This window comes from Lynx canadensis, chromosome C2 (assembly GCF_007474595.2).
Source record: "Lynx canadensis isolate LIC74 chromosome C2, mLynCan4.pri.v2, whole genome shotgun sequence".
In the NCBI taxonomy this organism is placed as follows: Eukaryota; Metazoa; Chordata; class Mammalia; order Carnivora; family Felidae; genus Lynx; species Lynx canadensis.
The window spans coordinates 66,440,409-66,461,204 of record NC_044311.2 but is presented as its reverse complement, the minus strand read 5'-3'; the positions used below and the strand labels follow the sequence as shown (position 1 = coordinate 66,461,204).

At 32.0% G+C, this 20,796-nt stretch overlaps 1 protein-coding gene across 1 annotated transcript in view; it reads right to left on the bottom strand.

The window, feature by feature from the left end:
* Positions 1-9,881, bottom strand: part of NLGN1 (neuroligin 1) — a 462,429-nt gene extending 452,548 nt beyond the window's left edge. Inside the window, 1 exon segment of the mRNA XM_032594706.1 lies at positions 9,733-9,881. Coding sequence (XP_032450597.1) covers positions 9,733-9,853 — 121 coding nt within the window. The 5' untranslated portion in view covers positions 9,854-9,881.
* Positions 9,882-20,796: the final 10,915 nt, after the last annotated feature.

The window sequence follows — 20,796 nt, the reverse complement described above, 5'->3', positions numbered from 1 at the left end:
CTCATCTTTTTGAAAACACAACTTACCAAAATTTGCACGAATAGCTTTGTTGGTTTGTTTCATGTCCATCTGCCTTACATACTTTGAAATCCAGAGAGGAAGGATTGAGTCTGATGTCTGATATATATATTATTTTATATATATTTTTTGTATTGTGAACACCGACCACCCAACTGCTGGGAACCTGTAGTGGGCACTTATCAAATACTTGTGAATTAATGAGTGAATAAATGAATGACTGAGTTAAGATGATGACTTCTGCTCTGAAAAGGAAACTAAGTATCTTTTTGCTTATGGTTTGTTAGTTGAAGTCTTTTGAGTACTTGAAAATGGTTGTCCAATTCTGGACCCAGAAGAACACCTTGAGTAGGAATGAGGGAAATTTTTATTTTGTGTTCTTAGGTCTTATTCCAAATGACTGATCTTAATGTCTCAAGAAAATCATAAATCACATACTACCAACTTCCTCCCAGGATTAATAAAAAAACAAAACAAAATTCCTTTTTAGGAAGCTAAGAGCTTAAATAAGGTCAAGGAAACATCATAATATAGTAATTTATTACAGTTTCTTATATTGGCCAGTCTCTGGAATAATACAGATCATATTGATTCACACTCCTTCAAAACAGGAATTCAAAAGATCTCTCCATAACACTGGTTTGATTCATTCCATTATTAAAGATGTAAGAAAATTAGAACCAAAATTAGTCATTTAAATAAGCAGTTGTGGTAAAAATGGAACATGCTGGCTTGATCATTCCATTATCGTTCATTCCATTATTGGCAAAATGTTTATGTTGCTTTTTGTGTAAAAGACAGATTTCCATACTCACCTGAGTCAGCCAAGGCTTGGCTGGTCCCTCAATTTTCTATGCGCTAAATATTTGCCTTATTCACTGACTTTACCAAGCATCTCACTTCAATGAGGCGCAAGCCATGTTCTTTGTATCCATAGTAGATTGTCAACTTTGATCAAAGTCTAGGCCTGCTCAACACACTTTTCAAAATTCAAATCTAATCATGTCATTTATCTGCTCAAGGCCCTATTATTGTTTCTCATTGTTCTTAGAAGTCCTACATCTTTAAAGAGATGCTGCACAGTCTGCTGCCTGTTTTCAAACTTACCTGACACCAACTGCCCTGTACTCCAAACATTCCAGCTGGGTTTGCTCAGTCCCTTTAACATGCCAAAATTCTCTCTTCCTCCAGCTTTCACCCAGATTTTCCTCACTGCCTGAAGCTCAGCCTCACCCTCCAGTCAAGGACCACGTTGGATTAACACCTATTGATTCTTCAGATTCACATAAATTCATTCAACAAATATTTTCTCAGCAAATCCATTATGTCAGGGACTATTTCAGATTATAGACCACCAGACAACAATGAAACAAACAATCCAAATATAAATAGGAGCTAATCAGGTATGATCATTGTAACGCAAAGAATTTTAAAAAGGAGATTACTTGTGATATGGTGGCTCTTGTTAGATTGACTGCACATGAATGGTCTCTCTGAGGAGAAACATTCAAACCAAGATCAGAAGAGCAGGAACTAGTCCCACACAGGTATAGGGAGAGGGAACAGCAAGTATAAAATATCTAAAATGGGAATGAATTTGGGGTATATAAAGAACAAAAGATGGGGGCACCTGGGTGGCTCAGTCCACTGAGCATTGGACTCTTGACCTCAGCTCAAGTCATGATCTCACAGTCTGTGACTTTAAGCCCCATATCAGGGGATCCTGCTTGGAATTCTATCTCTCTCTCTCTCTGCCCCTCTCCCCCCTCAAAACAAACAAACAAACAAACAAACAAACAGGAAACAAGATGACTGGAAATGAGAGGAGCAGCATTTTGAGATGAACTAAGATATAGGTACAAGAGGTACAGACACTAAGAGATACAGATACATGATACAGATTTATGAAAGGTTTTGTCAGGTCAGGGAAGGAGTTTGAATTTTATTCTAAGTGAATAATGGAAAGCCACTAGAGGGTGGTAAGCAGAAAAGTGAGCTGGTACACTTTATATTGTAAAAAGATAATCTGGTTTTGCTGTATGGAGAATGGATTATAGGTATGGAGCAAAAATGAAAGAAGAAAATAATATAAGAGTTTCAAGGAGACTTAGTGTGGTAAAGGGGGAAAGCGAAAGAAGAAGACAGATCCAGGATGCATGGAATAATTCAGCAAGAGAAGCTGATGAATTGGATGTTGAGCATAAAGGAAAGACAAATCGGGGAAAATCTATAGAGTTTCACTTGACTATCCAGATGGATGGCAGTGCTAATGCCATCAGTACGGTGTTGAAGAGAAGACTGCCTGGGTTAGAAGCCTGGCTCCACCACTTAATGCCATTTGACCTGTCTGACTATAAATAACATACTTAACCTCCCTATTCATTTGTTTCTACACTCATAAAATTGGGAAAATAACAACCCTACCTCACAGGGTTATTGTGGAAACTTAATAATGCAATTAATGTAAACTGCTTAAAATAGCTTTTGGAATATAATAAGTCCTCAATGAGTGTGGCTACTATTGCTATTGTTGCAATTATTATAATAATTGTGGAAGACAATGAAATACACTCATGAGAAAATCAACATATTTTAGCCATTAAGGTTGAAATATTCATTAGATATCTCCATGGAGATGCTGATAGGCCAAAGTATGTAACTGTGAAGTTTTAAGGAATAGGCAGTCCTGAAGATACAGCTTTGGAAGTCTCTTCCATAGAGATGGTATTTAGAGCCATGCATGAGGTTCCCTAGGGAGACATTGTAGAGAGGAAAAGGAAGGGAGCCAACAATTCTGCATAATGGTATTTTAACATTTAGAGATCAGGGTAAGAAAGAGATAGGGAAGGAGACTGAGAAGGAGCAGATAGTGAGATAGGAAGTAACCCTGGGGTGATGACAAGAAACAGCATACTAAGAAGGGACTAGTTAACTGTCTCCAATGCAATGGAGAGATCAGGTAAGACAAGAACAGAGAAGTGGCCAATGGAATTAACAAAATGGAGGTGCTTGGGAATCTTGACGAGGGCTTTCTCAGTAGAATATAAGAAATGGAAACTTGAATGTCACCTCCTTTGAGAAACAATTTTCTGACTTTCTAGAATAGATTAACACTTGCCATTTCTCTAGTACATATCATCTAGATAATTGTAAAGAAAGTTGACTTCGCACTAAATCATCATCTATGTAAAAGATATCATTTGTATAATTATTCATTTATTTTCTATCTTGCCTAATGGCTAGTAATCTACTGGATAGCAGGGATTACATCTATCATGGTTTTCACATTATTCTCAATAACTAGTAGAATGTCTGATACATAATATTACTCAATTTATAATGAATGAATTAATTAGTTACACTACATGACTGGTTCAAAAACACAATTTTAAAGAAAACAAACTTCTTTTGACTAACACTCACACTAATCGACATGCTTACTTTCAGGTTACTTCCAAATTGTTGGCATAACTAAATAATTGTTTTTATCTCAAGCCACCTGAAATCATTTTGGAGGAAGTAGGTTGAATAAAAATAGTGAACAAATAGTGAAGCTTCTCCTGTGACATTATCTGTCTTATGTTTCTTTATTCCAAAGGACAAACAATATCTCTACTCCAGTAGCTCATTTTAGCATTCAACCTAAAATTGATTGCCATCCCATCCTTATTAAAACTGAGTTGATATAGATATTTGAGAAAAGAAATCTGTGGACCAAGTTAACTGTCCATTGCTGTCAATTGGTTTTTAGCTCTATCCTATTATGAGTGAGTGAAATCACCAAATATCTTCCTTGAATTGCATTTGATTAGGTCTTTTTATGACACTGTAGAAATTGTGGACATTTATTATTATGTCCTGGCTTTTATAGAGCATTAATATAAATAATCATATACTGAGACTATATCTGTATCTTTTAAGGACATCAAAACGATCACAGGATTCCAATATTGTTCAGGGTTCCAAACATAAACAAGCTATATGATAAATTTTGCTAGAGTATAGTGTAAGAAAAAGCTGTGTATTTTTTATTGATTAATAAGTATGTTTTCTTTATCTGATTATAACAATTATGAAATACAATCCATTATCCTTTTTACTTTCCTTCTGAAAAATTAAGATATACATTTTATCTTCAGTTCTAATACAGATTCATGACCTAAGTTTCTGTATCTTTTCTCTAAAGCATATGTATTCCTATATGATTTTAGCAGCCTATTTACATCTGTGTTTTTGTCACAAATTATCTCCACATTTTTGAAGTAAAAAGAGTATTAATCAAGAAAAACTGAAAGAAAGACCTTTTCTCTTCCCTTCAGTTAATCCCAGACATGATCTACTTTTCATGATCTTACTCAAATAAAATCAATCTTATGAAGAATTTTTGACTCTTCAAGGACAGCCTGACTCTCTCTTCTACCTCCCAAGAAAATATTTGGATCATCTTATAAAATCTTATATTTTATTATACATTGATCTCAAATATAAGGTCACATGTAAAGATTTTTATTTGTTTTAGGATTTATAGACAAACAGAAATAAAAACAACGCAAAAAAATAAAAATAAAAAGACAAAACAAAAACCAAGAATAATGACAAAACATTGTGCCTCTTCAGAAATTAATATGCTTTTCTCTTTTTTAAATTTTTTTCCTTTAATGTTTATTTATTTTTGAGAGAGAGAGAGAGCACGAGCAGGGGCCAGGGTGCAGAGAGAGGGAGACACAGAATCCAAAGCAGGTTCCAGGCTCTGAGCTGCCAACACAGAGCCCAATGTGGGGCTTGAACCCACAAATTGGGACATCATGGGGCGCCTGGGTGGCTCAGTCGGTTAGGCGGCCGACTTCAACTCAGGTCACGATCTCACGGTCCGTGAGTTCTAGCCCCACATCGGGCTCTGTGCTGACAGCTCAGAGCCTGGAGCCTGCTTCATATTCTGTGTCTCCCTCTCTCTGACCCTCCCCTGTTCATGCTCTGTCTCTCCTTGTCTCAAAAATAAATAAACGTTAAAAAAATTTTTGAAAAAAAAAAAACTGGGACATCATGACCTGAGCTGCAGTCTGTCACCCAATGGACTGAGCCAACCAGGCACCCCAACATGCTTTTCTTTTTAAATCATAAGCATAACTTAGACTTTACCAAATCTCTTTGCTGCTAGACTGCTCAGATTCAAATATGAATCTCAATCACTGCATCCATAGGGATCCATGTGATATTCTTTGCTTTTTAAAATTATAATTATAAAAATATTATTATAAATATGAAAAAGAATGTCAATTATTGTTATCTAGTGAATGTTTATTTCTCCCCTCTATTAGATTGAAACTGTCTAAAGATAAGTACTATATTGTTCTTACTTTTTATCCCTCATAGAAGATGTATGTTATTGGAGCAAGTACTATATATTTGATAACTGAGCACCACCAAAGTTATAGTTAAAGTTTTAGTTCTTTCACTTGTCTAATAATACTTGAAGTATTATCATAAGGTAGAGAATATAGTTATAAGAATCAACAAATTTCATTAGCCATTTCTAATAGAATAAAAATTAATTCAGGTGTTCATTAAAGTTGATATGCAGTAAAGTTAAAAAAAAAAAACTTGTGTTTTAAATGATTTAGCCCTGCATTATAAAGTAAGCTAAGTATAATTGCATTATATTATTGTGTGATTGCTAAGTGTAATTGCTAAGTTTACATTGCATTAAAAAGTAAGCTAAGTGTAATTCTTCAAATACAAGTATGTACACTTCAAACTTTTTCACCAGACATTAGACTGCTAAAACTTGCCAAATTTCAGATAGATATCGGTACTTCCAAAATCTTTAAAACAATTGTTTTCTAATCTAAATCATACAGGTTAGAATTATGAACACATAATTGCCTCCAAAATATCCATATAAAGATCCAAGTAACATTAAATTTCCATCAGATAAAAATTGTGTTTGCCTAAATTAGATCCTAACAATGGTATAAAACTTTTTCATTTTCTCTAAAAATAACTCTTAAATTCACTCTAAATTTAAAGAGGCAGTTGAAACACATTTTTAACACTAATTTAGTTGATATGTTTTTTATTTTTGAGATTTGAAAATATAGCATTTAGATAGTTTCTATTTTCAGGTGTTAATTGCACAATACCCCATCCTAATAGTGTGAGATTTATTTCATATTTCCTTCCGGTTCTTGTTCATAAGTACATATGTTTATCTTATTTAGAACCATAATATTTAATATTATTTCCCCCCTAAGGCTTTTAAGGACATATGATCAAAACACTTCTCCCTAAATTTCCATTATGGTACTTTTATTAACTATACACTATAATATTAAAAATAAGTCCATTAACAATGATTTTAAATGTATTTTAAAAAACTATGCAACAATGTACTAAATAACAGAGGATGATGAGTTAAAGCTGGCTAAGGACAAAGAATGTGTACAACCAGAAGTGAAAGAAAGTCTAAATGTTCACTGGACGGGTGAGACTGAAGAGATAGGGTTGCAGAGAACTCGAAGACAAAACAGGGGAAGTAAGATTAGCAGGCAGAGCCCTGCTCTTTTTTTCAACCTTTCCCCCCTTCCCTTTTTTTCAAACTTATTAGCAGTGTTTCTTATGATCATAATAGTGATAGTCTATGTTACCACTCTAAAGGAAACCCCAAAACAGTCTCAGTTGATAAACTAACTCCCACTTATTCCTAGCTTCGTTAGAACAATGCTACAATAGGAGATCTTTTTTTCTTCTATGCCACTTTATTTTGCAGTGAACAAAATCTTATTTTCAACATGAAATGCTTTAAACTGGAACCTTGCCTCTAGATAGCTGTATGAATTTTATTACCAAAACATTATCACATTTTTAGTTATTGCTAAAACAAACAAACAAATAAAACCTGTAATATTTCTCCTCTGGGATGGCAAAATCAATCAACACTAATTACATTACCTGTTTCAGACATCTTGATTTTTTTCTGCAAGTCTTCTGAGAGCAATAGTCTTGTAATTAGCTAAATTGTACACTGAACCCCAAAATTCATATTCTTCATACCAAAGCATCCAAACCAAAACACAGATCAAGATTTCCTCTAATGTGGAACCAAATCTTATCTTCTACTTAATTTCCAACACTCCCAAATGCAAACTAAATGCAATAATTTTGGATCCCATACCCAAGAAACCTTGGCTTACCTTGTTACTATTAGACAAATTATTAACAACAAAACCCTATAATCTTTATTGTTGTAGATCACCTGTCAGATGAGCTGTTGATCTGGTTGTAGTATACTACACATGCTAAGTATACTGAAACAAATGTTTCAATAATTTATTTTTCATGAACTAATTCACTTAAATATATTTTCACAAAGCCCAATACATATTTTAGGAACAAAGTGACCAGAATATACCTGTTCCAGAACTAGTATCCCAAAAGGCATCTAAAATTGTTCACCAACAGAGTTTCGTGCTTTATCATGTTGAGAGGTCTAGAAAGGACACCTGATTCTTAATGCTGATTATTAGTGAGCAACAAAGGAGCCAACTGAAAGTTAAACCCTAAACTGAAGTACAGCAGAACAAATATTTAGCACTGAGAAAATTATCCATCATCAACACCAACTCTGTTTGCCATTTCACAGACCAAGCAACTGATCAATTTCTTCATTTTTTAGCTGGTTAGTCTACTGTCCTGCATTTCAATCATTCAGAGCATGGCGTTTACAGATAGGATATGAGCACAAATACCGGATTCAAATTGGACCAAAATCAAGTCCTCATCAATTCTGAATACATTAAAAAAAACAGGCAAAGATTTAGTAACATAACAGCTTGTTTTATGGAATCTTACTTTATGTGCGTACAACTAAACAAAGTGAGGCAACATAAAGTATGGCCAAAAGATTTTTTTTAAATAAAATAAATATATATGATTAAGTGCATGGTGAAGTTCCTGAAAACATTGCGGTCACAATTCGGCATTAAATTTTAAATTTTCAACTGGCAAACTGTTGACTGCTTCGGGATTTTCAATTTGAAAATTTCATAAGAAACTTGAGAATATAAACAACTGAGCTATAAATAATACTTAAAGTTAAATGTATTAAAATGTATTAATTAAATGTATTAAATAATTAAAATTAAATGTATTAAAATGTTAAAAATTCTTGCATTACAGTCTTGCATAAAAAACAAATGACAACACTAGGATATTTAAAGTTAAGAAGATGATTATGAACAGCTCTTTATATAGCTTTCTAATATACAGTTTCATTGGTGGGAAAACACACATTCCGCTCACTGAAATTATTAGAACATCCGGAGCAATGCCTGATTAGACACTATGGGAAACTAATGTGTATTTGAAAAATGTTACAGAAATATTTTATACCTAAGTTTGCCACGTTATATCTATTGTCTGCCATACTCCAAATTCAAAATAGAAAACTAGAAAGAGATCAAGATTTCACTTTGCAGGGCTAAAATATCTCCTTCCCCAAGACATGTAAAATTGATTCAAAAAAATTATTCTTTTTTTATATTTTGAGATTGGCATGAACATAGGCTTATGATTACATAGAAGTAACTAACACTGAAGAAGAAAACAAAACTGATTCTCAATGGCCAAAATATATGATATGAACAATTATTATAAAAGAAAATCCTACTTAAATTGCTTTTTCAAAATCTTTTAAAGAATGAGAGTGAGGTCCTTCTTTGTGTGCAAATAACAGTATAAATTGTATACATTTAAAAAATGTATAGTATGTGATAAGACTTTAAGAACAATTAAGATTTAAAAGATAAAATCTTTTGTGATCAATTGTACTCTTTTAGCAAATACTCTTAACTAATATACCACAATAAAGGTGTTTTATTAAATGATAAAGTAATTTCACTCCTGAGATTGTGGCAATACTATGAAAATATACTTACACAAGTAGAATATCAGGTTTATCTTTTAATAATGGTTTGTTATTACATAAAACAGTATTTCAGAGTGCTTGATAAGTTATTTTGAAAATAGTATTTCCCTATATTTTCTTCAAACCAAGAATCTCCAATTTGATTTTGTTTTACATATATATATATATATATATATATATATATATATATATAATTGACTAATTGACTTGAACTCTTTATCACTTTATGATATCAACACATGTTTTCCAAATCAAATATTTCAATATAAATGCATTGAGACAAATATTTTTAATTCTTATCTGACCAGCTTTTTAAAAACCCAAACCTATACCACAATGACAATCATTCCCCAAAGCCAGTCCATCCACATATTCTCAGAGACTATAAACTTGTTTCTAAGCTCATGTCAAATTTCAGACAATTTTATGGCATTGTAAAAAAGAAAAGTAGAAGGGAAAATTTGTCCAGGGACTAATTTTTCTTTAGAAAGGCCCTGACGTTGTTGCCTTTCACAGTTCTGTAAAGTGAAACCAGGAAATACATTACTCAACAATGTGAATAATTTCAGTACCTTTTACTTTCAAATTTTAAAATCAACCCTGTCTTTCATCACGTAATTTATGAACATACTTATAGAATTTATTAAAAATATCAAAAAATTTGGTTCAAACAAAATCAACAAGCATAGAACAATGAGTGAAACAAAGCAAAGCAAAACAAAATGAGTCAAAAGCAAAACTATCACATACTTCATGGATTAATGGTGAAAAGAAAAGAAGAGACTTCTTACCAAGTACCCCAAGTCGATAGTTGACTGTGATGACGATCACATTGCCATAACTTGCCAAGACACTCCCATCATATAAATTTCCAGTACCTTCCATATATGAGCCTCCATGGATATACACCATCACTGGTTTGGGACCCCCACTGTCCCGAATATCTGAAAAACAAATGGTTGGCAATTGTTCTTATCCTCAAAAAACACACATCATGAAGCAGAGAATAAATTTTCCATTTTAGGGACGAAAGAGTATGATTTTAATATAGTTATTTAAATTGCTGTTTTGTTAAAGTGTTTCTTCAGCAACTCATATAATGAGCTATTGTAAAGGAGAGCAATAGATATCCACTGTTTTCTGATAAAATTCCGTTAAAAACTATAATCTGAATTTCAAAACTTGGACAAACTGAAAATAGGTGCTTTTTGATTGATTTCTAAAGTGACAGTAGAACAAAAAGAAAGAATGATAATAGTTCTTAGAACTATTTTTTTTTAATGTTCTGGACCTCATATGGAATTTATGAACCATATACTAAGGACAATGTTATCACTGCTATTGTGAATAAAACACTCTGTTTTTTCATTTCTTATTTACTATAAGGATTTTATTAAATGCATAATGATTATATTGAATAATTTATGCTCTAACTTGTGAACATAATTATAACACTGTGTTATAGGTTGCAGGAAGTTTCATTTCATGACTCAAGTATTAACTGGCAAATGAATGTTTGGGTAATAACGTCTGTATTTTTGTTGTTGCACTTAGGGGACTGTCACTTAACTGATATTTTTTAGTTAAGTCTGTGTTATCCGCCCAATTCACCTACTCTACCCTTTGGAAGAAGAAAACAGACTAAATTATACTTTTCACCTCTTTGTGTAATATTGTACTCTTCTTAATCCCACTTTGGCTCTCTGATTTTGTCTTGTAGACATGAAACAGAATATACCTAAGTCCAGGTGTCAAGTGCAAAATTTAAGATGATGTTAAAATGATTTCTACAGCTCTGAGTTTTAATCAACTGTGTTTGCTTTTCTAAGATACTATTCCCAAATTTTGTAGTTTTCAGTAAGGATTTCAGTAAGAAATGATATATAAGGGAACCATAAGATAATTTTAATAGATATTAAAAATGCCCTAATCTCTAGAGAAATACATGCTTAACTTTGTATTGGCAAACACGGTGTTAACTATTATATATTAAAATATTATATATGTATGTATATGATTATGAACATTCACATACATACATACATATATAAAACATTACTATTCTATAATAGCTCATTATCTCTTCTACTTACAATTGAAACAAAATTAGATCAAGTGTATTATCTTCTTGTTAATGCCAATATTAGAAGTGTCATTTAAAATTATAGTTTTGTTCCTTTGCCTTTGACATTTTTTGGTCAAACTTAAATTTCCTGTCTTTACAGTTGAGGTTTCTGCTTTCAGAATGGCTAATATAATACCAACTCATTGAAAAATCTGATGATTATTTAGGTGCTGCTTTACATTTCCTGTGAAAAGGATGACTAATATAAATGTGCCCATTTTTCTACTGTAATAACAAAGTGATTTTCTTAAATGAAAAAATCCTTTTAGGATCAGGAATTGCAACTCAACTCATTTGTCCAGATTTTCAAATTGGGGAAATAAGCTCATTGCAGAATTTAGAGACTTTTTAAAAAGACTATTTTAAATTTGACTTAATACTAGCATATGAATTTACCATAAGCCCACCACTCCCAAGGGCGTACTTGAGAAGAATGTCTTACTTTTAAGTGGTAGAGGAGGATACTTTGACATAGAAACTATCCACTAGACACAGTTCATTTCGAAGAAAAATCTAAATTTATTTTCTCCTTAAATCCTTGGGAGGGAAAATGGTATTCACTCATTTGTAAAGATTTGAGGGCTTGTGGAGATGTTAGGCTTACACAGAGAAAACAATCCTTTGGAAATTTTGAAACTATCCTCCATTTTTAAATGCCTGTTTGCTACATACAGTTTTAGCTTATTTTTCTAGTATGGCTGGCACTGAAGAAGCAATAATAAATTATTAAACTGAAATCATTAACTGACTGTTCACAGCAGACACTGTACTCTGCTAATTGTATGCTTGTAGGTAGCACAGAGGGAGGCTGTTTCAGAATTCTTCTTTAATTAAAATTACATAGAATTACAAAGCACCAACTGTGAACAGTAATGAAATCTTGGTAGAACCATTCTGTTCACCTGGAAAACAATACAGGCACACATTGAGAAGACATGCCACATTTTATACTTATTAACAGAATGAAGTGGACATTGTCAGGAAACACTGAAAATATGACAGTACATCCTAGGAGCCTTTTGAGTGGTGTCTCTTTATTTTTCTTTGAAAATCAGACTTGAAAGAATTACTGATAGTTTGGGCCCATTCTCATTTCCATTTTGTCTTTTCAAACTTCTCAAGGATTTCAGCCTTGTCTAAGAACTTAATATGTTAAGCTCTTTTCCAGAAAGGTACATGAAATTTGAATGCTATGTTCTGAACAGTATTTCTTTTTGTTTGAAGTAATCCTGAAGCTAATTCTATATGGGGTATTAATTAATAAAATAAGTAAAATTACTGTATGTAACATCCCTTAAAATTACTGATAGTTTGGAAAGATGCCATATTTCTATTACAAAACAATTGGTATTCTATGATAGTGTTTATACAGAGGTCTACCCTAGACTTTATTTTCTTCATAGTATACAGTCTTTTTGATGCAAATGTAAGTCATAAATAGCTTAAATAGCATAATAATATAATGATAAATATAAATAGCTTAAATTGTATTTATATTTCCTTTGTTTTTTTTATACAGAATCTTTATAAGTGAGACTAATATATCAGATAGCTTACTATTGAATACTATTTGCTAATGCCATTCTTTTAATAATAAAATTTTGGGGAGCCATTATGTCTTTCATGCAAATGTATTAGATGTCCTTTAGTAATTGCTAATGAATTTATTAGAGCTAAGTCATCCTTCTAAAACGTGTCTAATATTTTTCTTTATAAATAAGGTGGATTTCACCTAAGATTTCTGACTTTGCCTAAACAGCTGCTACTGACTTTACTAAAATCAAAACCGCTCTCAGAGCCTAAAGAACTAGTTCAGGTCCAGTGAAAAGACCAATGTTCATAATGCATATTTATATTTTCCATTATATGCATTTTTTAAGGCTTTACCAAACATCTAAATCTCTGAAAAGAGTAGGATGGTAAGGGGGAAATACTACACGGAAGGTTATTTTTTATGGTAAGAAAGTATTTAAGTGTTTCAAGTTAAAAAAATTAATAAACTTGGAATCTGAGTAAATATCTCGATTTTAAATTTTAGTAACTATTTTACCTTTCTGATAAAAAGTTTAAGCCAATGTGGCAAGTGCCAATAGTTCTAGAGCAATTAATGGGGATTTATTTGTGCCTGGCAACCAGGGTTTGGAAATCACTACTCTCCTTAATGGTCTTAATGAATATTTATTAGTCACATAACTCCTTAAACAAGTTTAGCGGTTTCCTTTTTCTTAAAAAAACTCATGAAGTTTTTAATTGCCCATAATTTAGAGGTTTTGGCATTTAAAAGTTTTTAAAATGTGGGGTAGTGCCGCAATTAAATTTTTCTCTGATACATTTAAAGATATTTCAAGATATTTTTTGTGCCCCTCTTTACTGAATTTACCAACCTCAGTTACCAACTTCATTCCAAACCAGCAAAAGAATATAGAAGTGCTGACTGAATATAATTCTTAGTTTAAAAGTGTATAAAAATCTACAAGAGCAATTTTTAAAAGGCTCTGTGTAGAATATAAAATTGCATTTGAATACTGAAATATTAATATCAAGGTATTCTTAGCACAATTAAAAACATTTAAACATCTCTTAAATTCCCAAAATAAATTGGTAGAAATCTCGGGTGTTGCTTTGACCCACTTTTATCACTTCAGATTAGTCTTTTTGGAACCATGGAAACAGTCTATGAAATATGTAGTTTTTTGAGGTATTATAAAACACAAATGAAAAGTGATACAATTGTGTCTGGCCTAAAATTAGCAAAAGAATAACGGTAAAGACACAAAGGAGAATAGGAAGTAACAATCATGCTCCACTGAGAAGCATGATTTGGGTTAGTTTAAGTGAATGAGGGGCACACCCCAGTCAATGCCTCTGGTAGCCTCTGAATGCAGTGGCTGTCATAGGAACCTTGAACTCTAGCAAAGGATTTGGGTTATCAGGGAGTAATGGAGAATGGGTAACTAGACTTTTGACTAAAGTAAAAGGAATAATTTATCAAGTAGTTTATATTTGTTTGCTTTATGTCTAGTGATGTTGATTTAACATTTGGAACAAATTAAATGTGAAAGTTGGTCTTGATTTTTATTCACACTCACATCTACAAAATAATTGTAAAAGGAATTGAATAGAAGATGCTCAGATTTTTCTACAAAGTTTTTTTTTTAATCCTAAAAGAAATTGATTTATCTTTCTTGTCTTCTAAACAATTACCCAAAACGACAGCACAGAGGAATAGACTCAACTTGAATTGACTGCTCTTACATTCTACACTTTTGAGCATTTAAAAATATTTATTGATTTGATAACTCTTGTGACTAACTGGCTCAGTACTTAATCTGCCAATTTAAACAGGAGTTTAGTACATTTTTAATGGCTATTTAAAAATGTTAAATGTGCTTCAAAATAGGTCTATAAAATAGATTCACATTTACAGGGCTTAGTTCACTATGGTGGCTCAGAGGTATCTTTTGTAAACATGTAAATGTCTTACTTGATACATTTTACCAAAAGAAAAGAAGTACATTAAGTCAGCAATCAAAATATTTTTTTTAAATAGGAAAACTATGTGTACTGACCTTGTAAGTACTTTCAGATAATTTGGAGTTTACAAGTCTACACACTAAGAAGTCCTTTATATTTAAGTATTATTTTAGATAACAAATGTCTAAGAGTTAAGAATTTTCAAAGTTAAGAATTTTCTCAACAAATCTCAAAGCCCCAAAGTGGAATGAGCCTTCTTAGCTGTGAGAACAAAGTCAATAAATGTGTTGAATGTTTAAAAACTTCAGATTTCCAACAGTGTTTTTAAAAATCAAAATTTGCATTTTGACATTATAAGTTTATTCTTAGCAATTTAGCATTCAAAGTGATAACTCTTGGACAGTTTTAGTGATTTATTTCAAATATTAATGACGGTTTTGTGTTTAATCTTTAATCCACTGTTGGGGTTCATAGTAAACATATTTTTAATCAAAGGTCATCAATTTCATTTAATCAAAATATTTCTTGAATGTTATAAAAATAGTAAAACACAATAATATTTTTAAGCTTTCAGTACTTCACCTTCAATTTTCTACTATGAGGTAGTTTATTAAATATATATGTCAATGAAAATAATTCAAATTGTTTAGTAAGGATGCATTCATTCATAGTTGTAACTCATGGAGATAGTATTTCTGCTGGTGGATTTATTTTCTTTTGAAAAACCTACCTCTACTATGAGGTAGTTTATTAAATATATATGTCAATGAAAATAATTCAAATTGTTTAGTAAGGATGCATTCATTCATAGTTGTAACTCATGGAGATAGTATTTCTGCTTGTGGATTTATTTTCTTTTGAAAAACCATTCTCCCATATTATTAATATTTTTATGAAATTTAATTTCTAGGGTTCTGGGAGTTACTTTTAAGCCTGGGATTACATTAGTCACTTCTCTGAGAATCATAACTAGGGTAGCATTAAAAAAAAAAAAAGTCCTAATTGGAATGAAGGTGAACTGAAAATATCAGTGGACACTCCACCTAACACCAGATAAAGGGACACACTGGAAGGAGAAATGTCAAATCAATCCAGCAAGTACTTACATTTATAGAGTATATCAGAATTGTACATCGTAAGAAAGTTAGAAAGAGAAAACAATTTTGATATTAGCAAAGTAGGAAATATTTTACTGCTTATAGCTGGCAATACTTTGAAAATCAGAACATTTCCAGTTGCCGGTCTAGAAATTATCTAAATAGGCGGAATACCTTTATCTATACAATTAAATTTATTTACATAATATTTAAGCAAATCAACAGAAAACAGTATTTTTGTCATCTAAATTATATTGCTCAAGAAACACTTTAGTTTTCCTTCATTTTATTGGGTATGGGGTTCTTTTTAAACAAATATCATATGTAAAAATGAAACACATTTTGATATTGGGTAAAATGTTTACATATATTAGAAAACATGCAAAATGGGTACAAAGAGACTACAGGGGAGAGATTGTTAGTTCAAAGAATATGGACAAATTTCAGTCAAAACATGGGATGAAACATATCAAAAGTCAGTTCAAGAAAACAAAAAAAAAAAATGCCCCTCTTTCTAAAACATTTCAATGGTTGGCATCAAAATGTAAAACTTAACATTCATTTTGAAAAAAAAATTAAAAATGTATATTTATATGTAACAACAAGCAAGAAGACAAAACACATCAAAAACGGGAATTAAAAACAACTCTTCAAAAAAAGACAAGAAGTAAAAAAATAGAAAGGGGTGGAAAAAGTGATTGAGGCCGTTGTCATGCAAATAGATTTGGTGGAAAAAAATACCTTCATCTTCCGCACCGTCATTATCACCTAAATCATCTGTCTGTTTCTTTGTAAGGGGACCTAGGATTGAGAACGGAGAAATGGAGGGAAAAAAAAAAAAGACAATTCAAGAATAAACAAGACTGAGGGGGAAAAAATAAATGTAAATACTAAAATTCTCAAGGGTATTTCCAAAAAGAGCAGGGAAGTGGTTACGTCAAAGTGATTATCTATTTTGTTTAAGGAAAAAAAAAAAAAAAAAGAATCCCTTTCCCCAAAATATCTTATAGAAGATTTGGTTTGTGAATATATCCAGCATAAAAAATACATTATGGTTTGAAACTCAAGTCATAAGCAAAGGAAATGATTTTTTTTTAAATATCTACTGCATATAAAAAAGTAAACAGTTTTAGCTGAAAGAACTTAATTTATTCAGTGTCTTTTCTAATTTGAATTGGTGACAACAATAAAGTAGGCCAAACTCATCTTTAATTTGGGACAATATAATAACATTAGGGAAAACAGAGATATGAACATTTTTACGGTGTTTTTTTTTCTTTTTTTTCTCCTGTTTTTTCTTATAAGAGCGTTAACACTTGGATTTTACACATTTTTATATCATACATTTTTCGAAACTGTGACTTTTTAAAATTACTTGTCATAAAACAAATATTTCCCCATTTGTTTTAATTAAATATTAGCTGTGGATTTAAGACATTTGCAGCCTGCACAAAAATATGAACAGATAATCTCATCACTCTGTAGAGAAAGCTACTATCATTAGAAGTCAGTGTTTAGTTATTAAGGAAGTTACAGAGTCAGGCCTTATATTTCATAAGCAATTTAGTAATATAACAGAATTGTGCCCTTGTGCAATTTCACGTCCAGTAGAGTTATTTATAATGGAATCATCTTTTAGGATAATAATTGCATTAAAACACTGTGAATGTTTAATAAATGTTTTATTATACTTAACAATGCTAATTTGCTAAAATAAAGAAGCACACCAAAGGGGAAGCCAAAGGCCATGTGAAAGTAATTTTAAGTGTCACATTATTGACATATTCAGCACAATGAAAAAGCAAGTGAAGCCCCACATTTCTTTTTGTTTCCACAACCATTTAATTTGTATGACATTTCATAATCTTCATGCAAAAAGCAATCATTACAAACACAGGACACTCAAGTTAAAAGACAGCCAAACACAGCAGTAAGCAAGAGAATTTTGTCATGCATAAAATAAGAGTCATAGAAAAAGGAAGGGGGAAAAGGACTGAAAGTCATGTATTGATTTCAATAATATAAATAGAAAAGAAGCAGGCATTAACTGTAAGCACACTTCATACAGAAAGATTGTTAAACATTTTGAGAAAGATTTCTGAGTCTTTTCAGTGATTACTGTGCATTATGTTTGTAATTCAAACCATACCTATTATCACAACCCTCAAAGAATGAAAAACACCATCCCAGAAAATGGAAGAAAAAAAAAAGAGAGAGAGAGAGATAATCCAGTTGTTTCATCAGCTCAGAGAAACATCCCTGAAAAATAGTAGTAAGTGGTAAAATCTAAAATTGGAAATGAAGAAATTAACGATGTAACTGTAGGGACCCATTGACTACTCAATTGTATGGTCATGGTTTCAAGGTCATTCCAAATACGGAGAAGGGGTACACAATAAATTAAGTGATACACTTTGATAGTCACTCTTGCAAGCAATCATTCCATTAACAGAAAACCTAGATGAAAAAAAGTCTATGTTAATTGACACTCAGCTATAAGTTCACAGAAATCTACGTTTCTTTAATATAACCCTGTTCAGTGGAAAAAATATCCTCAATGTTATTGGAAGTCCATGCAACAATGATGCTATATTTCTGAAAAATAGAGTTTTTTTTAATTTAAATTTAAAAATTACTATATCAAAAACTTTATTTGAAATAGTCCCAATTTTAAAACATCACACAAAATGTTAGGCTCATAAAATTATGTTTTCAAACTTTTTATTTTTCTTTAGCTACCTTAAGCAGTAAATGAACAGACTTCAACAATTATGATTTCTTGCATTTCTATTTTCAAAGATGCTATATAGAAGTTACAGTTTTATTTACTGGTTAACAACACAGATTAAGTGCAATGGTCATTATTTATTGCTGCCAAAACCACTATCTACTTTCCAATTTTTGCCAAACTACTTAATTTGCTTAATTCTTTTTTTTTTTTAATTTTTTTACTGTTTATTTATTTTTGAGAGAGCAAGAGACAGAATTGGAGCAGGGGAGGGGCAGAGAGAGAGGGAGACACAGAATCTGAAATAGGCTCCAGGCTCTGAGCTTTCAGCATAGAGCCCGACGCGGGGCTTGAACTCACGAACCGTGAGATCATGACCTGAGCTGAAGTTGGACGCTTACCTACTGAGCCACCCAGGCGCCCCTTAATTTGCTTAATTCTTGACTCTATTAAGAAACCACTAATATGAGCTCAAAAATTTTTTTTTGCTGAATCATCAATTCACTAACATTTGGATACACATGTAAAACCTGTAACAATTAAATTAAGTCACTGTCTTCATTTTGTGCAGGCCTCTTTTGGGTAATTCAGGCGAAGCGTCCTAGGGTACCCGAGGAAATTTACATGACTTCTTCAGGAAATCATTCAGCTTCTACAGCCAGTTTTACATACTTTGCACACACACAGAACTGCTGGTTCTTAGGTCTGCATAAGATGCAATATTAAGAGAACCTTCATTAAAACCTGATCTCCCACTTGTTTGCATGTGGGACAGAGTTCTCAGTTTTCTCAGTTGCTAACTGACTCTGGGTCTGCATAAGTAGGGAATCAATGGAAATGATACTGCATATACAATGAGATGACTTTTTCATGGATGAAATGGTTGAACCACCTTTTTTGTTTCATTATTTATTATCACCTTCTCTACTCAGGAAGCTGCACACCTCTTAACTGATGCAGAATAATGATTACATACATGCACTGTATGGAACATCTTTTACTGTAGTAAATCTGAAGAGTTAAAAACAGATATAGATACTGCTTCAGCATCCTAAGTAGATGGTGACATCATTATTGTAGAGAAAGAGTAAGTCAAGTTCTCCCAACTAAAGAATTTCACTTACTGAATACTAAATAAAATCTTATTATCATAGGATATCAAATTGTTACCACACTATGGGTTCCAGCAGTAATTTCATAATTCCAGCATAACTGGATTTTCTTAACATCAATAATTGTTTACACATCTGATTTTCTAAAGGTTCCCTGGGAAGAAGAGGGCTGATAACAGTTTTTGGCAAAATGATTATAAGAAAAAAACAAAAAAAAAATAGAGTTCCTTTATCTCATATGCTTAAAGGCACAGAGAACAAGTATCTGAGAGTGTCCAGGAATGCAAAATAAAAAACTCAATCTTGCTTTCCCCGAGGAAGCCTCAAGTAAACATATACTGTGGATTACAGAAACAGATCCCTACATGATCTCAAGATTCCTTATTCTAAGGCTAGAAGGAAAACAGTCTGTTGCCTTAAAGTATCTTCTTTTTAGGATATCAGCAACACTGGTTCATTTTTTCTTTTCTCTAAACTGACATAATTTGGTATAATTACTGATGTTAATTTTTTTTTAGTTGAAAGAAAATACAGTAAAAGGTAATTGTCATTAATTGTTTTAGGAAAATTAGACAACCACATTTCAGAGACCACATGCTCCTATAAATTGATCAACATGATTTCCCCAGAAGGTTAAAACATTTATCCTTCAACGAAAATACATAGCAATCATTAACAACAATCCAACCACAGCTTATGCTTCTTTTAAACTACAAACAGTGTATTTTCAATACCAGCAGTTTAAATGGGTATCTTAAAGCATCAAAATATAAAGCGAATGAGTCCTCTACAACCTGGAGAAGTGATTTATTTTACCTTGAAACTCTATCGGATCTGTCCTCCTTGAGGAATGCACACATAACTCTCATTAGAGTTAATAGGAAAGTGGACCTCATGTCATTTTGAAAGGGAGTGAGAGTAATTACTATATTTTATATCTCCTATAGGCAATAAATAGATTCAGTGGTGAAACAACAGGACTAGGAAGGTAAAGGGAACTCCTAACCATGAACTTTCAACTCATTTAAATCCAAAATAGTTCCTTTGCCATTAGTATAAGCATAATTCAAAGTACTGGCCTTTACAAAGGACTTATGATACAGTCTTACATTTTAGGATCTGACCACAGTGCTTTTTATTTTTTAAAAAAAGGAATGAAAATATCAGCATTTCTCTGTAGTTAACTGGAGAATAATTATGAGGCTCCGAAATAATTACTATCCACCCATATTAATGCTGCTTTTTATCATTCTCTTTGATGAAGGGCTAATATACTTTAGGTCTCAAATACATTAGAACTGATTATAAATTCCTTCATT